This window comes from Podarcis raffonei, chromosome 3, assembly GCF_027172205.1.
Source record: "Podarcis raffonei isolate rPodRaf1 chromosome 3, rPodRaf1.pri, whole genome shotgun sequence".
In the NCBI taxonomy this organism is placed as follows: domain Eukaryota; kingdom Metazoa; phylum Chordata; class Lepidosauria; order Squamata; family Lacertidae; genus Podarcis; species Podarcis raffonei.
Genome location: NC_070604.1, coordinates 74,321,835 through 74,342,891, shown reverse-complemented (window position 1 = coordinate 74,342,891; position 21,057 = coordinate 74,321,835). Strand labels below are relative to the sequence as shown.

General features: G+C 41.8%; 1 protein-coding gene across 3 annotated transcripts in view; it reads left to right on the top strand.

The window, feature by feature from the left end:
* The window catches only part of RPS6KA2 (ribosomal protein S6 kinase A2), a 175,223-nt gene that overhangs the window by 56,467 nt on the left and 97,699 nt on the right, over positions 1 to 21,057 (top strand). Inside the window, exon 1 of one of the 3 annotated variants that reach the window (XM_053382384.1) lies at positions 12,037 to 12,805. The exons of the other annotated variants lie outside the window; for them this stretch is intronic. Within the exon in view, the coding sequence (XP_053238359.1) occupies positions 12,707 to 12,805 (99 nt within the window). The 5' untranslated portion in view covers positions 12,037 to 12,706. Of the gene's footprint in view, positions 1 to 12,036; positions 12,806 to 21,057 lie in introns of those variants that run through there. 3 annotated transcript variants of the gene reach the window in all.

The following is a 21,057-nucleotide window of genomic DNA, read 5'->3' as shown; positions in this document are numbered from 1 at the left end:
TGTGTAGCTCTCTATCCTTTTGCCATTAGCCATTTGCTATATCATTCTCTTCTCTCAGTGGGTGTGGAGAGGCAGGGAGAAGCTGAACTTTCCAGTAGTAAAAACATCTGATTTGCACTGATGCTTTTGGGAACAAAGTTCAAAGGAGAAATGTTAACATTTTCTTTTAAGGTATGTTTTGTCAGTTTCTTTATTATAACCTGGTAGAAACATAACTGCTGATGATCACATACATTGTTGGCATACCATTTTGCTTTGCTATAAAGTGAAAGAAATCAAGATTATAAAGGCTTATATATAAGTTAGTAAGCAATAGTTATATGGTGTCTGTTCTAGAGGTTTTGCTTGCATAGATATAGTGAAACACACACTCATAAGCTGTTACTTTTATAACTGACCATTGAAGGATTGTGTTTACCCTAAGACTACTCTGAAAGTAGTTGGTGTGCCGGCTAAACTGTAGCAGTTGTGAGTTTGCTGAAATATGTGAAAAGGCTGTTCTGTATTTGGCATTGTTCACAAACTAATTTAATTTAAATCCATTTGGCCACTTCCTTTCTTTTCCTTTCCATTAAGACAAGTTCGAAGACAATAACTCTTCTTGATCAAATGTTTGCAACTCAGGAAATATTAAACCCTAGATGTAAAGAAGTGTTTAGGTTTTGCTCCAAGGTATTAAACTGAAGAATTCACTTGCTTTTATCAGACAGTCCAAATGCAAGTGATATACACTTTACTGAGAGCAAGTCGCATCAATGTCAGTGTGAATTAGTGTGCTCAGAACTGCAGATTTATATTCTGATCCTATCCAATTCAGGCTGTGTACACATTGGCAGCTTACCGCACAGTGAGGTTGCTTCCCCCCACTGAATATTAAATCACATACCAGGGGGTGGGGGTAGAATATCTTCACCGAATGAACATTACTTGTTTGGTTTCTGTGCCCCTGCAACTCCCCCAATTTCTATCCAATGAAACTTATATCTATGCATGTGCTACCATGTGCAATGACTGTCTCAGATATGCATACCTCATGTTAACTGTGGCTTATGTTTTCAAATTGGATGGAAGCTGGTTTGAGGGGAAACACACCAAACAGCAGTATTTCTCAAGAAACTACAGGATAGATATGGATTGTGGCTAACATTGTGTGTACACAGCTTCAAACACCAGTAGTGGGTGTACCCTGGAGCCAGAGTAAATGCCACTGTGTGCATAGTCCTAGCAGTGAGATATTTCAATAGGTAATGTAGATTACATTTTGCAGCCTTAATCTTATGGTGATTATTTTTGAGCCAAATTTTCTCCCAAAATATTAGGCAGGCGTTCCTCAGAGTTAAAAAACAACAACCCACAAACAAGATCATAATCCAGCTAAGAGTTACAGCATTCACCTAAGCATCTTTGCTCATAAGTAAGTCTCATTGCTGGAAGCGAAAGGAAAGTCCAATGCTGTAAAGAAAAATATTGCATAGGAACCTGGAATGTAAGAACCATGAACCTGGGTAAGTTGGAAGTGGTCAAAAGTGAGATGGCAAGAATAAATATTGACATCCTGGGCATCAGTGAACTAAAATGGACGGGAATGGGCGAATTCAGTTCGGATGACCATCACATCTACTACTGTAGGCAAGAATCCCATAAAAGAAATGGAGTGGCCCTCATAGTCAACAAAAGAGTGGCGAAAGCTGTACTGGGATGCAATCTCAAAAATGATAGAATGATCTCGATACGAATCCAAGGCAGACCTTTTAACATCACAGTAATCCAAGTTTATGCACCAACTACTGGTGCTGAAGAAACTGAAATTGACCAATTCTATGATGACTTACAACACCTTATAGAAATGACACCAAGAAGGATATTCTTCTCATTATAGGGGATTGGAATGCTAAAGTAGGGAGTCAAGAGATAAAAGGAACAACTGGCAAGTTTGGCCTTGGAGTTCAAAATGAAGCAGGGCAAAGGCTAATAGAGTTCTGTCAAGAGAACAAGCTGGTCATCACAAACACTCTTTTCCAACAACACAAGAGACGACTCTACACATGGACATCACCAGATGGGCAGCATCGAAATCAGATTGATTATATTCTCTGCAGCCAAAGATGGAGAAGCTCTATACAGTCAGCAAAAACAAGACCTGGAGCTGACTGTGGCTCAGATCATCAGCTTCTTATAGCAAAATTCAAGCTTAAACTGAAGAAAGTAGGAAAAACCACTGGGCCGGTAAGATACAATCTAAGTCAAATCCCTTATGAATACACAGTGGAAGTGAGGAACAGGTTTAAGGATTTAGATTTGGTGGACAGAGTGCCTGAAGAACTATGGATGGAGGCTCGTAACATTATACAGGAGGCAGCAACTAAAACCACCCCAATGAAAAGGAAATGCAAGAAAGCAAAGTGGCTGTCCAACGAGGCCTTACAAATAGCGGGGGAGAGAAGGCAAGCAAAATGTGAGGAAGATAGTGAAAGATACAGGAAATTGAATGCAGATTTCCAAAGAATAGCAAGGAGAGACAAGAAGGCCTTCTTAAACGAGCAATGCAAAGAAATAGAGGAAAACAATAGAATGCGAAAAACCAGAGATCTGTCCAAGAAAATTGGAGATATGAAAGGAACATTTCGTACAAAGATTTCCATAATAAAAGACAAAAGTGGAAAGGACCTAACAGAAGCAGAAGACATCAAGAAGAGGTGGCAAGAATACACAGAGGAACTATACCAGAAAGAAATGGATGTCTTGTATATCCCAGGTAGTGTGGTTGCTGACCTTGAGCCAGACATCCTGGAGAGTGAAGTCAAATGGGCCTTAGAAAGCACTGCTAATAACAAGGCCAGTGGAAGTGATGGTATTCCAGCTGAACTATTTAAAATTTTAAAAGATGATGCTGTTAAAGTGCTACACTCAATATGCCAGCAAATTTGGAAAAACTCAGCAGTGGCCAGAGGATTGGAGAAGATCAGTCTACATCCCAATCCCAAAGAAGGGAAGTGCCAAAGAATGCTCCAACTACCGCACAATTGCACTCATTTCACACGCTAGCAAGGTTATGCTTAAAATTCTACAAGGCAGGCTTAAGCAGTATGTGGACCGAGAACTCCCAGAAGTGCAAGCTGGATTTCGAAGGGGCAGAGGAACCAGAGACCAAATTGCAAACATGCGCTGGTTTATGGAAAAAGCTAGAGAGTTCCAGAAAGACATCTACTTCTGCTTCATTCACTATGCAAAAGCCTTTGACTGTGTCGACCACAGCAAACTATGGCAAGTTCTTAAAGAAATGGGAGTGCTTGATCACCTCATCTATCTCCTGAGAAATCTCTATGTGGGACAAGAAGCTACAGTTAGAACTGGATATGGAACAACTGATTGGTTCAAAATTGGGAAAGGAGTACGGCAAGGCTGTATATTGTCTCCCTGCTTATTTAACTTATATGCAGAATTCATCATGCGAAAGGCTGGGCTGGATGAATCCCAAGCCGGAATTAAGATTGCCGGAAGAAATATCAACAACCTCAGATATGCAGATGACACAACCTTGATGGCAGAAAGTGAGGAGGAATTAAAGAACCTTTTAATGAGGGTGAAAGAGGAGAGCGCAAAATATGGTCTGAAGCTCAACATCAAAAAAACGAAGATCATGGCCACTGGGCCCATCACCTCCTGGCAAATAGAAGGGGAAGAAATGGAGGCAGTGAGAGATTTTACTTTCTTGGGCTCCATGATCACTGCAGATGGTGACAGCAGTCACGAAATTAAAAGACGCCTGCTCCTTGGGAGAAAGGCGATGGCAAACCTAGACAACATCTTAAAAAGCAGAGACATCACCTTGCCAACAAAGGTCCGTATAGTAAAAGCCATGGTTTTCCCAGTAGTGATGTATGGAAGTGAGAGCTGGACCATAAAGAAGGCTGATCGCCGAAGAATTGATGCTTTTGAACTGTGGTGCTGGAGGAGACTCTTGAGAGTCCCATGGACTGCAAGAAGATCAAACGTATCCATTCTTAAGGAAATCAGCCCTGAGTGCTCACTGGAAGGACAGATCGTGAAGCTGAGGCTCCAGTACTTTGGCCACCTCATGAGAAGAGAAGACTCCCTGGAAAAGACCCTGATGTTGGGAAAGATTGAGGGCACAAGAAGAAGGGGACGACAAAGGACAAGATGGTTAGACAGTGTTCTCGAAGCTACAAACATGAGTCTGACCAAACTGCGGGAGGCAGTGGAAGATAGGAGTGCCTGGCGTGCTCTGGTCCATGGGGTCACGAAGAGTCGGACACGACTAAACGACTAAACAACAACAACAAGTCTCATTGCTTTAAATGGGACTTGATTTCTAGATGAGTGTGCTTGTGAATGATGGCCTTAGGCATTCTAACAATGTACTGGATTGTGGCCCATCTTGTGTCTACAAACATTAATAAATTTCAGAAGAATTTCTTTTCAGTAAGGTAACCTACTGTTCTTCAGCAATCTTACAAAAGAGAACCTCATTAATTACAGTTTATCCACAGATGGCTTTGAAAAGAGATTCTGGTTTTCCATTCCAAAATTGCACAGGTATTGTCATACCAAGCCCTTACCTGTTTCTGAGTAATGAAACTCTTACTTTAACAAAAGAAAACAAAAAAGCTAACTTGAACACTGTACAATAAATTCTGCCGTACAAAAATGTAGTATGTGTGTGTGTGTGTTGAAATTAAACCATGCTTAATTATAAAATCTCAACAAAGGAAAATTTGCCATTTTGTGAATGAAGAAGCCGTCATAGAAACCCGAACTGTATAACAGGTAGGTCAGGCAGTGTTTTCCTAGTCAGTTGGCAACCTATTCCAGAGTACGTGGTAAACAGAAGCATTCTAACTCTTGAATGCAATATTTTTCCTGTTGGTAATTTCTAATGTATACAATGAATTATGCTATAGAGCAGCTTTCTTCATCCTCCTTCTCTACTGCATCTACTACTGTTTTTATTGTTTTCACAGCGCAACAAGGTAGGATATCACTCTGCAGCAAAGTCAACATTGCATCTCTATTGCCAGAAGAAACGATACAAAAAACCTCACACTGCACATGATCTACATACTTATTTAAAGTTACACTGTCTAATGGTTGCACAAATCAAATTTTTGTTCCACCTGTGAAATTACCAAGGGTATACTTAATTCATCGGAAAAGATGTCAGAGACTGTCAAAAACTCAATGTGGTTTCTTGTCAGGTCTTTCCACACTAGTACAATGCTATGCAAAGTAATCAGACACCAGGTCTTTTTTAATATTCTGCTCTATATTCTTTCCAATCTATTTCTCCAGCTAGTTGGATGATGAGGCAGACATGTAGCAGATGTTGAAATCTCCTCTGCGTCTTTATTGAATAAAAAAAATATATATAAGTCCTTTCTAAGTGGACAGAAATAGGTCTGAGATAAATTGAATAAATTGGAGCATATGTGGTTATCATGGTTACTTGAGATGGGTATGGAGACTGTTGACTGATTGGATTTCAACTACCACAATCACTTTAAAAATCTCCTATCCATTTAGAACCCCAGATTGTCAGAACATGTTTTTTCCCCCTACAGTGATTCTATCTAAGGACAGATGGATGAAGGTGGTTTTTTTAAATCGCCAAATATATTACTAATATTTGATAATTAAGACCACATATCTCCCAAAAGAAGATAATTCTCCTGCAAGTCTCAGATGAGAAGGAGACTGGAGGGAGGGGGTGCAATTCCATACATTAACATTGATCTTAGAAGCCAAGCCTGATTTGGGTCAGTTGACTCCCCTGCCTCCAGCAGTCTCTTGGGCCCCAGTGTTGAAGAGTGTCCCCCATCTTTCGAGCCTACATTTCAAAGGACAGCCCATTATTTGAAGGCATCCTATATTTGACGTGTTGCCAAGCCACAGCAATGCACTCCCCTGGAAGTGAAATCAGGGAGAGGGAGACAAAGTCAGGGTGGACCAGCAGAGCCAATCCAGTGCACCTGCCAGCACACCTGTGTAGCCCCATGCTCACTGTCACCTCTTCTGGGAGGCTAGTGCTGCAGCTCCATCCCACCAGGTAAGCTGCTCCTGCTGTCTGGTCCAAGTCCAGTTTAATGAGCCTTAAGGAGGGAGACCCAGGGGGCTGGATGTTGCCCATTAACAGGTAGCACCCTGACAGCAAACTAAACAGGCACAGCAGACTAAGCATGGGTCACAGGTTTTCCCATGATTGTGAGCTGTATGATTTTCTATTTAAATTTTAGTCTGAATTTACACATGTAAATTAGCATGTGTAAATTTTATTGAAATCTGCATTCTCTTTTGTCATCCTTTTTTTTAAAGAGGGGGTGGGGAGCAGGACATACAAATGGATGCTGGGGCCAGGATGGGGCATTTCCTTTTGTGAACTGCTTTGAATCAAGTTGTCTTAGGTTCCAATCCATAAATAATAGGGGGAAAGATCTTAAGTAAGTGAATATGATGTTCCTACTCCTTGGTGTGGTGCCAGTCTGGCAGGTGCATTACAGAGCAGAATAAGGATCTGCATGTGGGCACTTCTAACGTAGTAGTTCTTGCATCTACAGTATATATCAAACTGACAGTTTTATGAGCGAGGCACTCTGTGTAACCAAAACGGAAATACGGATACGCCTAAGGGCTGCCTCCACAAGTGATTTATCTGCAGTAACTACGTAGCATGAATTGTGATGGCCAGCAACTTGGATGGCATGGGGGAAAAAATTAGACAAATTTGTGGCAAATAAGACTATCAATGGCTACTCAGGTATCAGAAGCTGCATGCCTCTGAATATTCATTCGTTGTTGGAAATAACATGTGGGAAGAGTTTCAGGTTGGCCACTGTGAGAACAGGATGCTGAATTAGATGGGCATTTGGTCTGATCTGCTAGGGCTCTGCTAAAATATCACCTGCGGTATCAGCATCTGTTTCCCTAAAGAATTGTTCCTTATAACTTCTCTGATAAGTGAGCCTCAGCCTACAGATGACTTACAAATAAGTATCTGCCTCTTCTCTTCCCATTCCATCTCTTTTTTTGTGTCCTGTCTATTAGGCTGTACCATGTACAATACAATCTTATGCATGAATACTTGGAACTGATTGTGGCCTAAACTCTAACGCACTGTGGGTAGGATAATTTTTAATGCTTAATAATAATCAAACAGGTAAATTTGTGTTCTTGTTATCATCTGCCCAAAAATGCTTAAGGTAAGGCTTATGTGGGTGGAAAGTGGTTTTTAAATATCCCTTTAAAGTTTAATTTAGGGCATTTTGTTTTTTAAGAGGCTGGGAAAGCAATGCATGTTATTCCTGCAATAGCAAACCACCAGCTATGGACTCTCTGAGCCATTGGGGATCTGCTTTTCACAGGCTCCTGAATGTGTATGGAGAGCCTATATGGCATTATGGAGAGGAAGGGTGGGATATAAATTCAATAAATTGTTGTTACATCAAATTTTTTGCATATGATCTCTGAGTAGGTAACATGAGTCTCTCCACTTTTGAATCCTGAGAGCCAATTGTTATTCCTTGCCTTAAATCACAAACATCTCAAGGCAACTTACAAAGGCATACAATAAGACTTAAACAGAGTAAAGGTGATAAAATATAGATATCCAAAAGTTAAATCACCCACACTCTTTCTTTGCTAGGACAGTACTGAAAAGACCCTCCCTCCTTCTTGTAGCCACTCCTTGTACTATAGGAATGCAGTTCTCAGCCAGAGCCCACTCTTAAGTTATGTGCACCCTTCTCTGCTTGTCGCAGAGGGAGATTTCCCCCCCGCAACCCATAATAATTCATGCTCGTCCTCAGCATGCTTTGTTCAATCTAGATTGATTGTAGATCTTGCTCGCCTGACAAGTAGTTGGGCATGGTTGCTTGGTATGTGTTTGAAAACGCTTCCATTTATTAGATCACACATTTGAAAACCCTCCTTTTGTGATCTTGGTGTTTGTCCAACTACAATGTTATTGGGTAGGTGTGGATACACCCCTCCATTGCCAGGACCACATACATCTGCTTTCAGATGGACACACTGCAGGGCAATGTAGAATTGATCTGTGATAAGGGTTTATTTTGGGGATGAAACCCGTTTGTCATTAAGTGCTTCTCAAGGGCAAAAAATATGCAATAGATCTATATTATTTATGGACTACATAGAAAAAACAAATAGTTTCCATTTCCCCCCAAGAAAAATATGTCATGTGTACAGAGTCTTAAGTGTGCCTTTGGGCACACAGTGGATATCTGCCTAGGACTGGGGCATGCCTAGAAGGAGCAAACCTGACATGTTTCCATACTGGCCATGCCACTCTAGGTCTTCTGGCTCTCCTCTTTTCTCCTCTGACCCTACAGATACTCATGAGCACATCTGAGCCTCAGTCTAATTGTGGAAACGGGTTCAAATAATGCACTATAGAATGGCATTTCCTTCTGCTTCTTTCTACTGCATTGTACACACTACCATGTGTGTGTGCTTTCTATCATTTTTAGCCATGTTTTCTAGTTCAGTAAGATCTTAAAATTGCTTATTGCTCTTCCAGGTTTTGTTCCATCAGGAAGTTGTTCTCTATTTCTCCATTCTGTTCCTTAATACTAATATCACATGTGACTGTACAGACCCTTGCAAACACCACCAGATAAAATGCTAAGAACTTTTATTTATTAGAAGATTTGCACATGGTGGTTTATTAATAGCGTTATTAATTATAGCTATCCATCAAATGGTAGTCTTTATAGCCAATATTTTCCTGATTGATTAAGACTACACCCAATATTTTTGATGGAAAAAGTTACCACTTTCAACAACTTTTGCTAATCAGCTTCCCCTCACCCTGTGATTGATTTCAACCCTTGACATCAGCCATGGAGACAGGGTGTGGTGCCAATCAATGGAGTTGTGACATTCTCCAAAGATGAGAACTTCCTTGAACATACGTGTCTTATTCCAAGCGAAAACAAATCAACGAAAGCTCCTGTTTTGTTTTGCAGACGTTATCTTTGATTTCCCCCTATTCTGCCTGGAGAAACATAAAACTGGTCAGCCTGTAGCTCTAGAGTTTTTCATTAGTTTACTTTAGAAACAATTGCCCATCTGGAATGGTCATCCTGAGGTCACTTTTATTAGGAATCTTAAATCCCACGTTACATTGAAGGCTTCAGCAGAGGTAGGAGAATTCCCAGAAGAACTTTCCTATTGAAAACAGGACTCTACTTTAACAATGGAGTTATGATGCAAAAGTAAGCTCTCCATGGCATATTGTGCCAGTCTGAGCTAAATGACCATACACTGAAGCTATTGCTGGATGCTGCCCATTGACTTGCAGGGGTCAGCACTGTTCCAGGACTACTAAACAAATTGTCTTCTGCTGCACAATCTTGAGAAAGGCATCGTTCATCATATCGTGCTGTAAGTTGTTTATTGCTGAATACAAACTTCCTGGATTCTATTGCACAGGCACTCGCAGTGGTTGTCTTCTAATGATTTTGATGAATTGTAATCAAAAATCTTTATAGGGATATCAGAAGCTACTTATGCTGAACCCTGCCACCGGTCCATCTAGCCTAAGGTTACCAGATGCTCCCATTTCCCGGGGACAGTCCCCAGATTTACAAATCAGTCCCCATACAAAATCCATTGAAGTTGAAAAGTGTCCCTGGATTCATTGAAAAAAAATCTGGTAACCTTAATCTAGCCCAGTATCTTCAACACTGGCTGTAAACAGCTTTCCTGAATTTCAGATAGATCTTTCCAAGTCCTACCTGGAGATGCTAGGGACTGAACTTTCTATATGCCAAGTACATGCTCTGTCACCAAGCAGTAGCTATACCCCAGAAGCCACACTGTTCTGTACTAAAATTGCCAGCATGTTATTTACCCCTGACCCCCCCCCCCCATATCTCTCTTTATGCATATCCATTTATTGATTTCTCTCCCCTCTCCTTCTGTGGTGGTAGAAGTTCCTCTGAGGGGAGTCAATTAATTAGTTACTAGCATGAATCCCTAATCTCAGTTTTTTACAATGTAAATTGCTTCAATCATTGTTTGTCTGTAACTACATTGAAGCAATTTCCAATTTAATTTATTTTTGGCTTGTCCCTGTTTATTGGAACCCTGTTGATTGGAACCCCATTACGTATACCTTGGGTATATTTTATTGTCTGCAAATAAAGTCTGTGTAGGTCTTTTGCTCGGATATAAAACAGTCTTCATCCTCCTGCATAGGCAAAATCTTCAAATTTACAATTTCCATTTTTTGTATTATATTTGTATTCAGTCATAAATCACACCAGATTTGCCAGATCAAAATAATAGTAGCAGCAGCTTCAAAAGTGTACATTAATAATAATAATAATTGCAAAACAATGGACGGTTTTAAATTGTATGGGATCAAAGACTGTAGTGCCTTTCTGACCACAGAGAGGCATTAAAACTACTGTTTCAACAGCTGGAGCCAGTTTGTCCAGGAATTCTTTAACAAGACTTAGGTAGTTGTGATTCCTGTATTGCAGGGGGTCAACCTGGATGACCCCGGTAGATGACTCTACAATCTTATGATTCTAAGACAGGATGGACACATGCTGTTGTCCAAACACTTTAACAATGCCCTCAAGTGAGGTAATCAGGAATTGACCCAATAAGATGCTAATTACATATGAAGATATTTCTTGTGTGCACACATTCTAGTACAGTAAGTGGTGCATGAATATGATGGACAAGAAGAGTTGTATTGGGGTTTCATGAGACTAGAACTTATAATATCTTTCTGTCTTTTCATATATTTCTGGCTGGGTGGCAAATGGCAGTTGACCAGCATAATCAGCTGAGACAACAAAGAGGAGTGCCTATAGGTGTCATAAGACATAATTAGCAACTTTCACACATGATAGATTCCTCTTTTTAAGGCTGAATGATTGGTGGCAGTGGCCTCTGGGAACTATCTTCAGTGTTCTGTTGTCATCTACATGTATCTGACCATCCCAACTGAGTCATAAATAAGTCATCAGAGAAATTCAGTGTCAGTGTGGGAAGGAGGCATCTCCATATTGTAACCTTTTAGCCTGGAGACGGAATATTAGCAAGAGGGAGGTGCAATATTAGTTTGGTGGAACAAATGTGGGGAAGAACTTTGGAAATTTTAAAACATTAAAGAAATTCCCTACCCCTTCAGCTAAGATAGACAGAAATGTTCCCATGAGAAAATGCCAGCATAAGCTTCCAGAAGAAGAAAAAGAAACCTTCAAGTTCCCCATTCAGTGGAGTGGCCATTTTGGCAACTGTTACTGCTGGATCACGGAAACTGTGGCCCTGCAGACTCCAGCTCCCATGAGCCTCAGCCAGCACGACCAGTGGTCGGAGAGGATGTAAATTAGAATCCAAGGACATCTGGAGGGCCACAGGGTCCCCTTCTTTGCAACAGCAACAGCTCTTTGGTGATACCAGTGCTCATTTAGACATTGAATGTCGCAAGAACATAATAGCAGCAATGTTTTATAATTTATGTACCTGACTCATTTCAGAGCTTGGTCCTTTGGATGCAAATGTCAGCTGGCCCCCCAAGTGTTGCTCTTCCACCCAAACCCTTTGGGCACTCCTTTGCATTTTTAACATCCCTTTAATATCACTGCCATGCAGACTATCAGGATGATTAAAGAGGATGGCTTTTAAGTGCCTCTAAGTGCATTTAAGGTGAAACTGTGGTTCTGAAAAGTCAAGGTGGTGGTATGCAGCTGGTGAGTACTGGAATGTGAGCTTGTATGTAGAGATCAGATGGAATCTTTTAGTTCTGTAGCAAGGCAAATGAAGAAATCTGATGTTTCAAGGTCTTGAGTGTTCTCTCTAAAACTGAACCAATTTTTTTTCTTTGTGGGGGCGGGGTTGGTTGAAACTCTAGAAAAGTCATAAAGGAGGAAAGACATTCACAACAGCAGTTAGAAATAAAGGCTTGGGAAGCTGCGTCTCTTCTGCAGCAGCCTGATATGACTGACTGACTGACTGATTGACTGACTGACAGGAGAAATCTCCCAGGAGAATCTCCTTTGTCGAGCAGCTCATCTCTTCCCAAATCGGACCAGGATAATTATAGCTCTCCCTCGCTCTGCTGCAGTTTGCAAGCAGCTTAGGGCGGGAGTGGAGTGCAGCAGGGCGCCTGCTTCCACCGCGCGATCCGGGAGAGCCAGGAAATTGACAAAAGACCTGCTTTAACCAAGAGGACAACTAATAGGCACATTTAATATTTATCTCCCATCTGCAAGGGCTGGGGATTTGGAGCTTATAATGCGGGCAGCAAGAGCCCGGCTCCGATTGGACGTAGTAGCGGGACCGAAGGCGAGGGAGGGGCGCGAAGAGGCAGCGAGTTGGGCTGGCAGTTGCAGCGAGGAAATGTAAACACCGGCGGCGGAGGCGGAGCGAAAAAGGCGCTTCATCTGCTCCGGGCAGCGAGCCGCGGGCGGCGGGGGCGCTTCTGGAGATGCGCCTCGGAGGGGCTTAGCTCTCTTTCTCTCTCTCTCCCCGGGACTGGATGAATCCCCGAAGCGACCTCCCTTCTCCTGGCTGCCCAAGTGAGGAAGGCTCGCCCTCCGCTTCTCCTCCTCGGATGGATCTAACGCGGGAGTGTGCCGGGCTGCCCTAGCCGCGCGCGGCCACTGCGGCTCCTCGGTCGGCTCCGCTGCCTGCTGCCCTTCCAGACGCCGGGGCAATGGAAATGAGCATGAAGAAGTTCACAGTGCGCAGGTTCTTCTCGGTCTACCTCCGCAAGAAGTCTCGCTCCAAGAGCTCGAGTCTCAGTAGATTTGAGGTAACCAAAAAATAATAATACCCGGCACGGTCTTAACTTCACCGGCGTCTGACCGAATGCTCGATGTTCCAAGTTCCAAAAGATAGTTTTTTCTCTCTCTTTCTCTCTCTTGGGCTCATTGCTGCGGAATTTGCTAGTGACGTTGCTGGTGCAAGAGTCTTAGGACAAGGGAAAAATTGTGTGATTTTAAAAAAATGGTTTCATTTGTTTATCAAAAGTAATTTCACTTTCCAGCTGAAGGGTGGAAGGTGGTTTTGGGGAAGTAGACCCCATGGGGAAACCATTTTCTCAGTTTTACAACGGTTTCCCTAAAGGTGTGGTCTCTTACTCATTTTATTCCACCCTCCTTCCAAGGAGCTCAGGGTACTTCTCCTGCCCTGCCCCCAAGTAATCCTCACAACAACCTTGTGAGGTAGGTTAGGCTGGGAGGCTGGGAGTGGCCCAAGGTCACCCAGTGAGCTTCATGGCCCAGTGGAGAGCTGAACTGAGTTCTCCCCAGTCCTGCTTCCAGACTTTTAACCACTCTGTATGTTCCCACGGTGCTGCAGTTTTAGCCTGTCTACAGATAGTGTCCCCTCAAGACCTCTCTTATTTGTGCATGGTAGGGCTAATGTAGGTTTGTGCTTCAGGGGGAAATAAATAAGACTTCTGTGGAATTTGGAAGCCTTCCGAGTCCAGTGGCAGGCAGCATCTCCATCCTTTTGGGTCATGTCAGTCTTTGAAGCTAGTGGTGCATCTGTTCATTTTGCAACTAGTGTAAGCTGGTACAAGAGATTGTAAAGACTGCTAAGACCCAGTTTCACATATATTAGCATAAACGGCATAAAAAATCTACAGCACAAAGCCCAGGAGCAAGTCCTATGGAGTAAGGACCCAAGTAGAGTATGCACAGGATTGCAGCTGGACAAGACATGCCAGTACATGCCTACTGACATGTCAGTACATGCCTCAGCAAGTTCAGTTGAACTTTCTCCCAGGTAAAGATAAGTGTACAGTGGTACCTCGGGTTAAGAACTTAATTTATTCTGGAGGTCCATTCTTAACCTGAATGTTCTTAACCTGAGGTACCACTTTAGCTAATGGGGCCTCCCACCACCGTCGCGCCGCCGTGTGAATTCTGTTCTCATCCTGAAGCAAAGTTCTTAACCCGAGGTACTATTTCTGGGTTAGCGGAGTCTGTAACCTGAAGTGTCTGTAACCCGAGGTATCATTGTATCTTAAACAGGGTTGTGGCTTTAAAAAGGTTTTCTGCTCTGCTTTTCCAATTCCTCTCTCTTGATCCCAACTACTGCAACTGAGAGTTTTGCTAAGGAACTGTGTTTGATTCTATGGAGGTGTTCCTTGCTCATGGTCACACTGTTTGAAAATGGATTTTCTTTTGCTGGTCTCTATAAGCTGTGGGTTAAACCACAGAGCCTAGTACTTGCCAGTCAGAAGGTCGGTGGTTCGAATCCCCACGATGGGGTGAGCTCCCATTGCTCGGTCCCTGCTCCTGCCAACCTAGCAGTTCGAAAGCACGTCAAAGTGCAAGTAGATAAATAGGTACCGCCCCGGCGGGAAGGTAAACAGCGTTTCTGTGTGCTGCTCTGGTTCTCCAGAAGCGGCTTAGTCATGCTGGCCACATGACCTGGAAGCTGCACGCCGGCTCCCTTGGCCAATAAAGCGAGATGAGCGCCACAACCCCAGAGTCGGTCACGACTGGACCTAATGGTCAGGGGTCCTTTTACCTTTACCTTTATAAGCTGGCAGCCTTGATAAGTACCTGCATTCAGACAATGCAGTGCTGCATTTCCTCTGAGAAGAAACTATTCTTCCAAGAGAGAAGTGAACCTTCAAGAGGAGGGGGGAATGTTTAAGGGGAATTAAGAGCTAAAGGAACTGGGAACACTGAAATTTTCTGTGTTGGGGTGGATCAGATTTCTCTGTTCTTTCTTGATGCTGCTTTCTGGCTCTCCACTTAGAACAATATATCTGCATTTTAAAAGCAATTGAAATACAACATAAAACAAAGGATTGCTAAAGTTAAGGCAGGGAAAGCCCACCCCTAGTGGTCAGTATTGAACAAAAATATCTTTTAACAACATTAAATAATGTAAAACTATTTTCAGAACAAGCAGAATGTGCACCTTTTAATTTTTGCTGATCTTAGCAATGCTGGCATGCTTCATAATTAAAAATGCAAAAGCTACCTTGGGGAAACCATGACCATCCACACCTTCCTTCACAAAGGCGCACGTACGTCTTTGCCCCAGTTGGACAGCTGCTTGATGGAGTTGATGCCAAGTAAATGCCAGCAGTTTTCAGAAGTGGACATCTTCTGAGAAGGCTACCATATGGATTCAGGGCAAGTGAATGGCAATTGATCATCTATTTTAGCACCCAGTAGGGTTCAAGAGGTGAATGAATGAATCTGTTTATTACAGTCACTGACCAGAGATGTTCAAGAGGTGATTTTTTAAAAAAGAAAGAAGTGCAAGAATTCCTTCTACTGTACTTGACTGTGTTACTTAGGAATACTTTGTTACAATAGTCTTTAGTGTTTTTGTTGTCACCTGATTGTGGCAGTGGATTCCTCACCCTCCACTGTGGTGGCTCCAATGCTCTCAGTCGTTTTTATAGTAATGTGGGATAGAAATATTGGGAACAGATAATAAGCAATGTGTTTATTATTATTATTATTATTATTATTATTATTATTATTATTATTAATTTATTTATACCCTACCCATCTGGCTGGGTTTCCCCAGCCACTCTGGCCGGCTCCCAACCGAATATTAAAAACACAATACAGCATTAAACATTAAAAACATCCCTAAACAGGGCTGCCTTCAGATGTCTTTTAAAAGTCAGATAGCTGCTTATTTCCTTGACATCTGATGGGAGGGTGTTCCACAAGGCAGGCGCCACTGCCGAGAAGGCCCTCTGCCTAGTTCCCTGTAACCTCACTTCTTACAGTGAGGGAACCACCAGAAGGCCCTCCGCGCCTACAATTCTCTGTAGGAAAAAAGTTCCATGTTCAAATGGGGCTTAGTTCTGAGAAGACATGTGTGTATAATATTACTTATAGTTTAGTTACTAGGTGGCACTGAACTTAATTGTATTTGTTCCTGAGATCATCCTACATACGTGAGGACTGGACAGTAGTTAATGTAACACTAGTTTTGTTTTGGGTTTTTTAAGATTGGAGGGGGGGGGGTTAGAAATTACAGTCCAGTTAGCTTAATGTCTGTTCTGGCAAAAATGTGTGGAAATCATTATTAAAGATAGGCTGAGTGGATAGGTGATAAAATGGCAAATGCAATGCAATGCAAACATGTGCAAAGTGATACATGTACAATCCTAATTCCACCCATAAGCTCATGGGGTCTGAACCTGGTGTGTCTTGACCAGGAATGAGTCCTTGGGGTTGTAGTGGGTAGTTCTATGAATATATTGGCCCAGTGTGCATCAGCTGTGATAAGGGCAGATTCCATGGTAAGGATTATTAGGAAAGGAATTGAAATTAAAACTGCCAATATCATAATGCTGCTATACAACTCTGTAGTGCAACCACATTTGGAATACTGTTTACAGTTCTGGTTGCCTCACCTCAAAAAGGATATTGTAGAGTTGGAAAAGGTTCAGAAAAGGGCAACCAACTTGATCGAGGGGGTGGTGCGACTCCCCTGTGAGGAAAGGTTGCAGTGTTTAGAGAAAACACAAGTAAGAGTTGAGATAATAAAAAGTTTACAAAATTATGCAAGGCATGGAGAATGTGGATGGTAGTTTTTCATAGTGCTAGAGCTTATGGGCATCCAGTGAAGCTGAATGTTGGAAGATTCAGGACAGATGAAAGAAACTACTTCACACCACACATAGTTAAAACAACTGAATTTGCTCCCTATCTGGATCACATCAGAAGAGGGTTAGAGAAACGCATGGAGGATAGGGCTATCAATGGCTACTAGCCACAATGGCTCTCTTCTTCTTCCACAATTGCCTTTGAATACGAGTTGCTGGGGATTACAGGTGGGGAAAGCAAGGTTGTGCTCAGTTTCTGCTTGTGGGTTTCCTATAGGCACCTGGTTGGTCACTGTAAGAACAGGATGTTGCACTAGATGGACCTTTGGCCTGATCCTGCAGGGCTCTTCTTATGTTCTTTTTGAGTAGAGTTGGGAGTTTCCTCTTGCTGTTCTGTTCTCGTTTAAGAGACAATGAAGCTCTTGTCTAGCTTCCTGAATGGTGTTCTCTGTAAGCCTTCTGTGACATGGTGTCAGAAGTCTAAGTTTTAAACCTACGGCAAGCACACAAGCAATATAACAATGAAAGCATTTAAAAACAATTCCAAAACAGATGCAAACTGGGAAAGAACTTCACTTAGAAGGCTTGTTGAAAGAGGAAGGTCTTCATTTGGTGCTGAAAAGACAACAGAGACAGTGACTTTCAGACAGCATGCACAAGTTGTGGAGAAGTTCAAGGCATTGTGTGGTGGTGGTGGTGGGTTGACCAACAAGAGAAGTACAGTGCAGGGAATATTGAAAAATGGGTCAATTTGACACTCTGTGTCATACCCAAATAGTGCAAGAAGTAACCGCTACATTGGACAAGTATTTTTTATTAGGCTTTGTATTTTGTAAAGACCCTGACCCTCCATGGAGAATAAACTTTACAATTTGTGGGACAACAGTTAATTCCAAAATGTGTTGGTGCCATTGTTATTTCAAAAGATTCTGGAACTCTTGCATGAGGCAGAAACTGTTTTACGTAGCCCAACAGGTATCCTGTTCTGTCTTGTATGCCTTGCCAGACAAACAAGCTATGTTTAGGGGAGCTTTTAATGTTTAATAGATTATTGTATTTTAATATTCTGTTGGAAGCCGCCCAGAGTGGCTGGGGAAACCCAGCCAGATGGGCAGGGTATAGATAATAAATTATTATTATTATTATTATTATTATTATTATTAGAAGCAGGTCACGTTCACCATGTGTGTGATTTGAGAGCATAGCCTGCATGATTTCTTCAGTCATGGAGTAGCTGCCTGGATGAGACTAATGAAAACATTCGGAGAAGTAGAGGTCTTCGGAGACAGTGGTCAGCTAAAAAGTGATATTGTTTTAAGACCTGGTGTCAAATCGTATGGTGTTAAGACATCATACAGAGTCCCTATTCCATTGGTAGGCAAACTAAGGCCCAGGGGCTGGATCCGGCCCAATCGCCTTCTAAATCCGGCTCATGGATGGTCCTGAAATCAGCATGTTTTTCATGAGTAGAATATGTCCTTTTATTTAAAATGCATCTCTGGGTTATTTGTGGGGCATAGGAATTTGTTCATTTTTTTTTCTTTTCAAAATATAGTCTGGCTCCCCACAAGGTCTGAGGGACGGTGGACCGGCCCCCTGCTGAAAAAGTTTGCTTATCAAACCATTTGCAAAATGCAACTATTTTTCCTTCTGCCTACCTCATCACCTGCTCAAATTCTGCCCTTCCCTTCTGATATTCTGGCATTTTGTCTCTGCGCTCTCTCTCTCTCTCTCTCTCTCTCTCTCTCTCTCTCTCTCTCTCATCTCAGGGAGAGGCTTTCTCCATTTGCTGTCCAGCCCAAAGAATCTTGGTTAATGGCCTTCTTAATGGGACATAACTCATTTTTTGTGCTCTTTTAATGGTGCATCTCTCCGGGCAATTCAGGAAGCCAGCCTGGCTTAGAAAACAAAACAAAAAAAACCCACATGGTTTATTTTTAACATGCTAAATTGAATGCCTGGCACCTTCTCTTAATTCTAACATTTACTAAATCTAGGACACATGGGTGTCTTGGACCCACAAACTCTGGCATCCAAAGTCTATAACAATATTTTCCAAATTGGATGTCTTAAGCAGGCTTAACCAGAGCATTAAATTGGCTACTACTTTGTGGGAGATTTGTTTTCAATGCTTCCTACTTGGAATCACACAAGTGCCTCTGAATTTTTTCAAAGGAAGGTGGCAGAACTGCTTAGATACATAAAAGGAGTTATTGGGCCATGCCCAGCACTACAACTCCATTGGCAGAAGTTCAGTGTGTGCAACAGAACCTCTTCCTCTCCTGTCCCCTCCAGCCACCCTGCACACCCCCAGAATTGGCTTTGAAAGATTGTGAGACCATCAGGAGTGGATTTTGGTGATGCACAGTGGGAGGAGAGGAAACAGAAGCCCAGTGGCACCAGTGTATCTCCACTGGCACAGGATAGGAAACAACCCATTGTCTTCATGGACTTCATCCTAATAATTGGCATGCCAGTGGAAGAAGATAACCAAGCTCAAGTCTTCATAGCAGGGCGAGGAATTGAGAAACAGTTCTGAATTCTAGGAAATCTTTTTTTTTTTTTAATAATATTTTTATTGAACAATTTTTAATATAACAAAAACAAAACATACATAAACAAACATCAGACAATAATAAAACATAAAAACAAGTACCATTTCATAACCCAATTTGTAAACCTTACTTCCTCGACCTCCCCTTACTTCCCGTTTCTGTATTCCAAATTCTTACAGTTATTCAGCGAAATCTTGCCTTATTTTATTATAAATTTATAATATTCACCCTTATTCTCTTTATCATAACCCTTACTGATAGTAACCATTTATTTTAATCCAACATCATTCTAACTGTCACCAATTTTATAATGTTTCTTTAAATACTCCTTAAACTTTTTCCATTCTTCTTCCGCCGCTTCTCTTCCCTGGTCTCGGATTCTGCTCGTCATCTCCGCCAAATTCATATAGTCCATCACCTTCATCTGCCATTCTTCCAGTGTGGGTAGATCCTGTGTCTTCCAGTACTTTGCAATGAGTATTCTAGCTGCTGTTGTAGCATACATAAAAAAGGTTGTATCTGTCTTTAACACCCCCTGGCCGACAATACCCAAGAGAAAGGCCTCTGGTTTCTTGGTGAAAGTATATTTAAATACCTTTTTCAGTTCATTGTAAATCATTTCCCAGAATGCCTTAATCTTCGGGCACGTCCACCAGAGGTGAAAAAAAGTACCTTCCTTTTCTTTACATTTCCAACATTTATTATCAGGCAAATGGTAAATTTTTGCAAGCTTGACTGGGGTTATGTACCACCTATAAATCATTTTCATTATATTTTCCCTTAAGGCGTTACACGCCGTAAACTTCAGCCCGGTGGTCCACAACTTTTCCCAGTCAGCAAACATAATCTAGGAAATCTTGTTATTCTTCCAAGTCAATGAGTCAGGGGGGATAAAAGAAGCGAAACTTCCAGAGTTCATGTTGGAACAGCTTAGAGTGCAGGACAGTGTTAGAAGCAGCCTTTGGTTTTAGCATCTATGGTTCTTTTCCTTTAACCCCATCTCATAGCTCAGTAAGTTTGTGAAAGCATGGAGAAGGGGCAAGAAGAGAAATGGGCAAACTGTGCCAATGCTTTAAAAGCCAAGGCAAAAATTTCTACCGAGCCAACATTTGGTTTGGATATTTCTGAACTGGGGATGTTTGGGGAGTTAGGAGAGAATCAAAAGTTATTTTCTATCCCTAGTTTGAGCCACTTGCCTTATGGCTGGTATAATACATAGCTCAGTCCTATGTTAATTAAATTTGAACTTTGCAGAGGAATGCCAGTAGACAGTATCATTATGATTCCCTGTTACTCCACAGTTTTACAGTATAAGCTGCAGATTATTGCTTGGCTTCCACCCTGTTTGATTTCTGCAGAGTCTTAATGGTGATGTCAATGCAGCATTCATTAAGACTCTAAAAAAATTAAAACTCCAAACAATGAGCACATAGTTACTTCACTCTGTTACATTGACTTGCATGGCACCCACAGACATTTGAATGGTATGATGCCCAGATATACACAATGTATTCAATTTATTTTAGCACGAGAGACCCTGTGGCATCTATTAGAGCAAAAGTAAAACAGGGACTATTAGAAAGCAAAAAGGAAGCCAGATGCATATGACTAAAGACATGCTCATTCAGCATTGTGGTCTAACCAAAACAATAAACTTTAATACACATCTGACACCAAATCCATGAACAAATTTGCAAGCCAGGGAATTAAAATTCTTCTAATTTTTATAGGAACACTGCCTACATATTCTGAAACTCAAATGTCTGAAAAATCCCAGGGTGTCTAAAAAATCTTTTGGACATATCTTTTCATAATTGGCATCTTGCTTTTGCAAATGTAATGTGTTTGTTTCCATTTTCCCATTTCCTTCATGGCCTGTGAGCTGATCATATAAATTCCACTACGATAGATGTATGA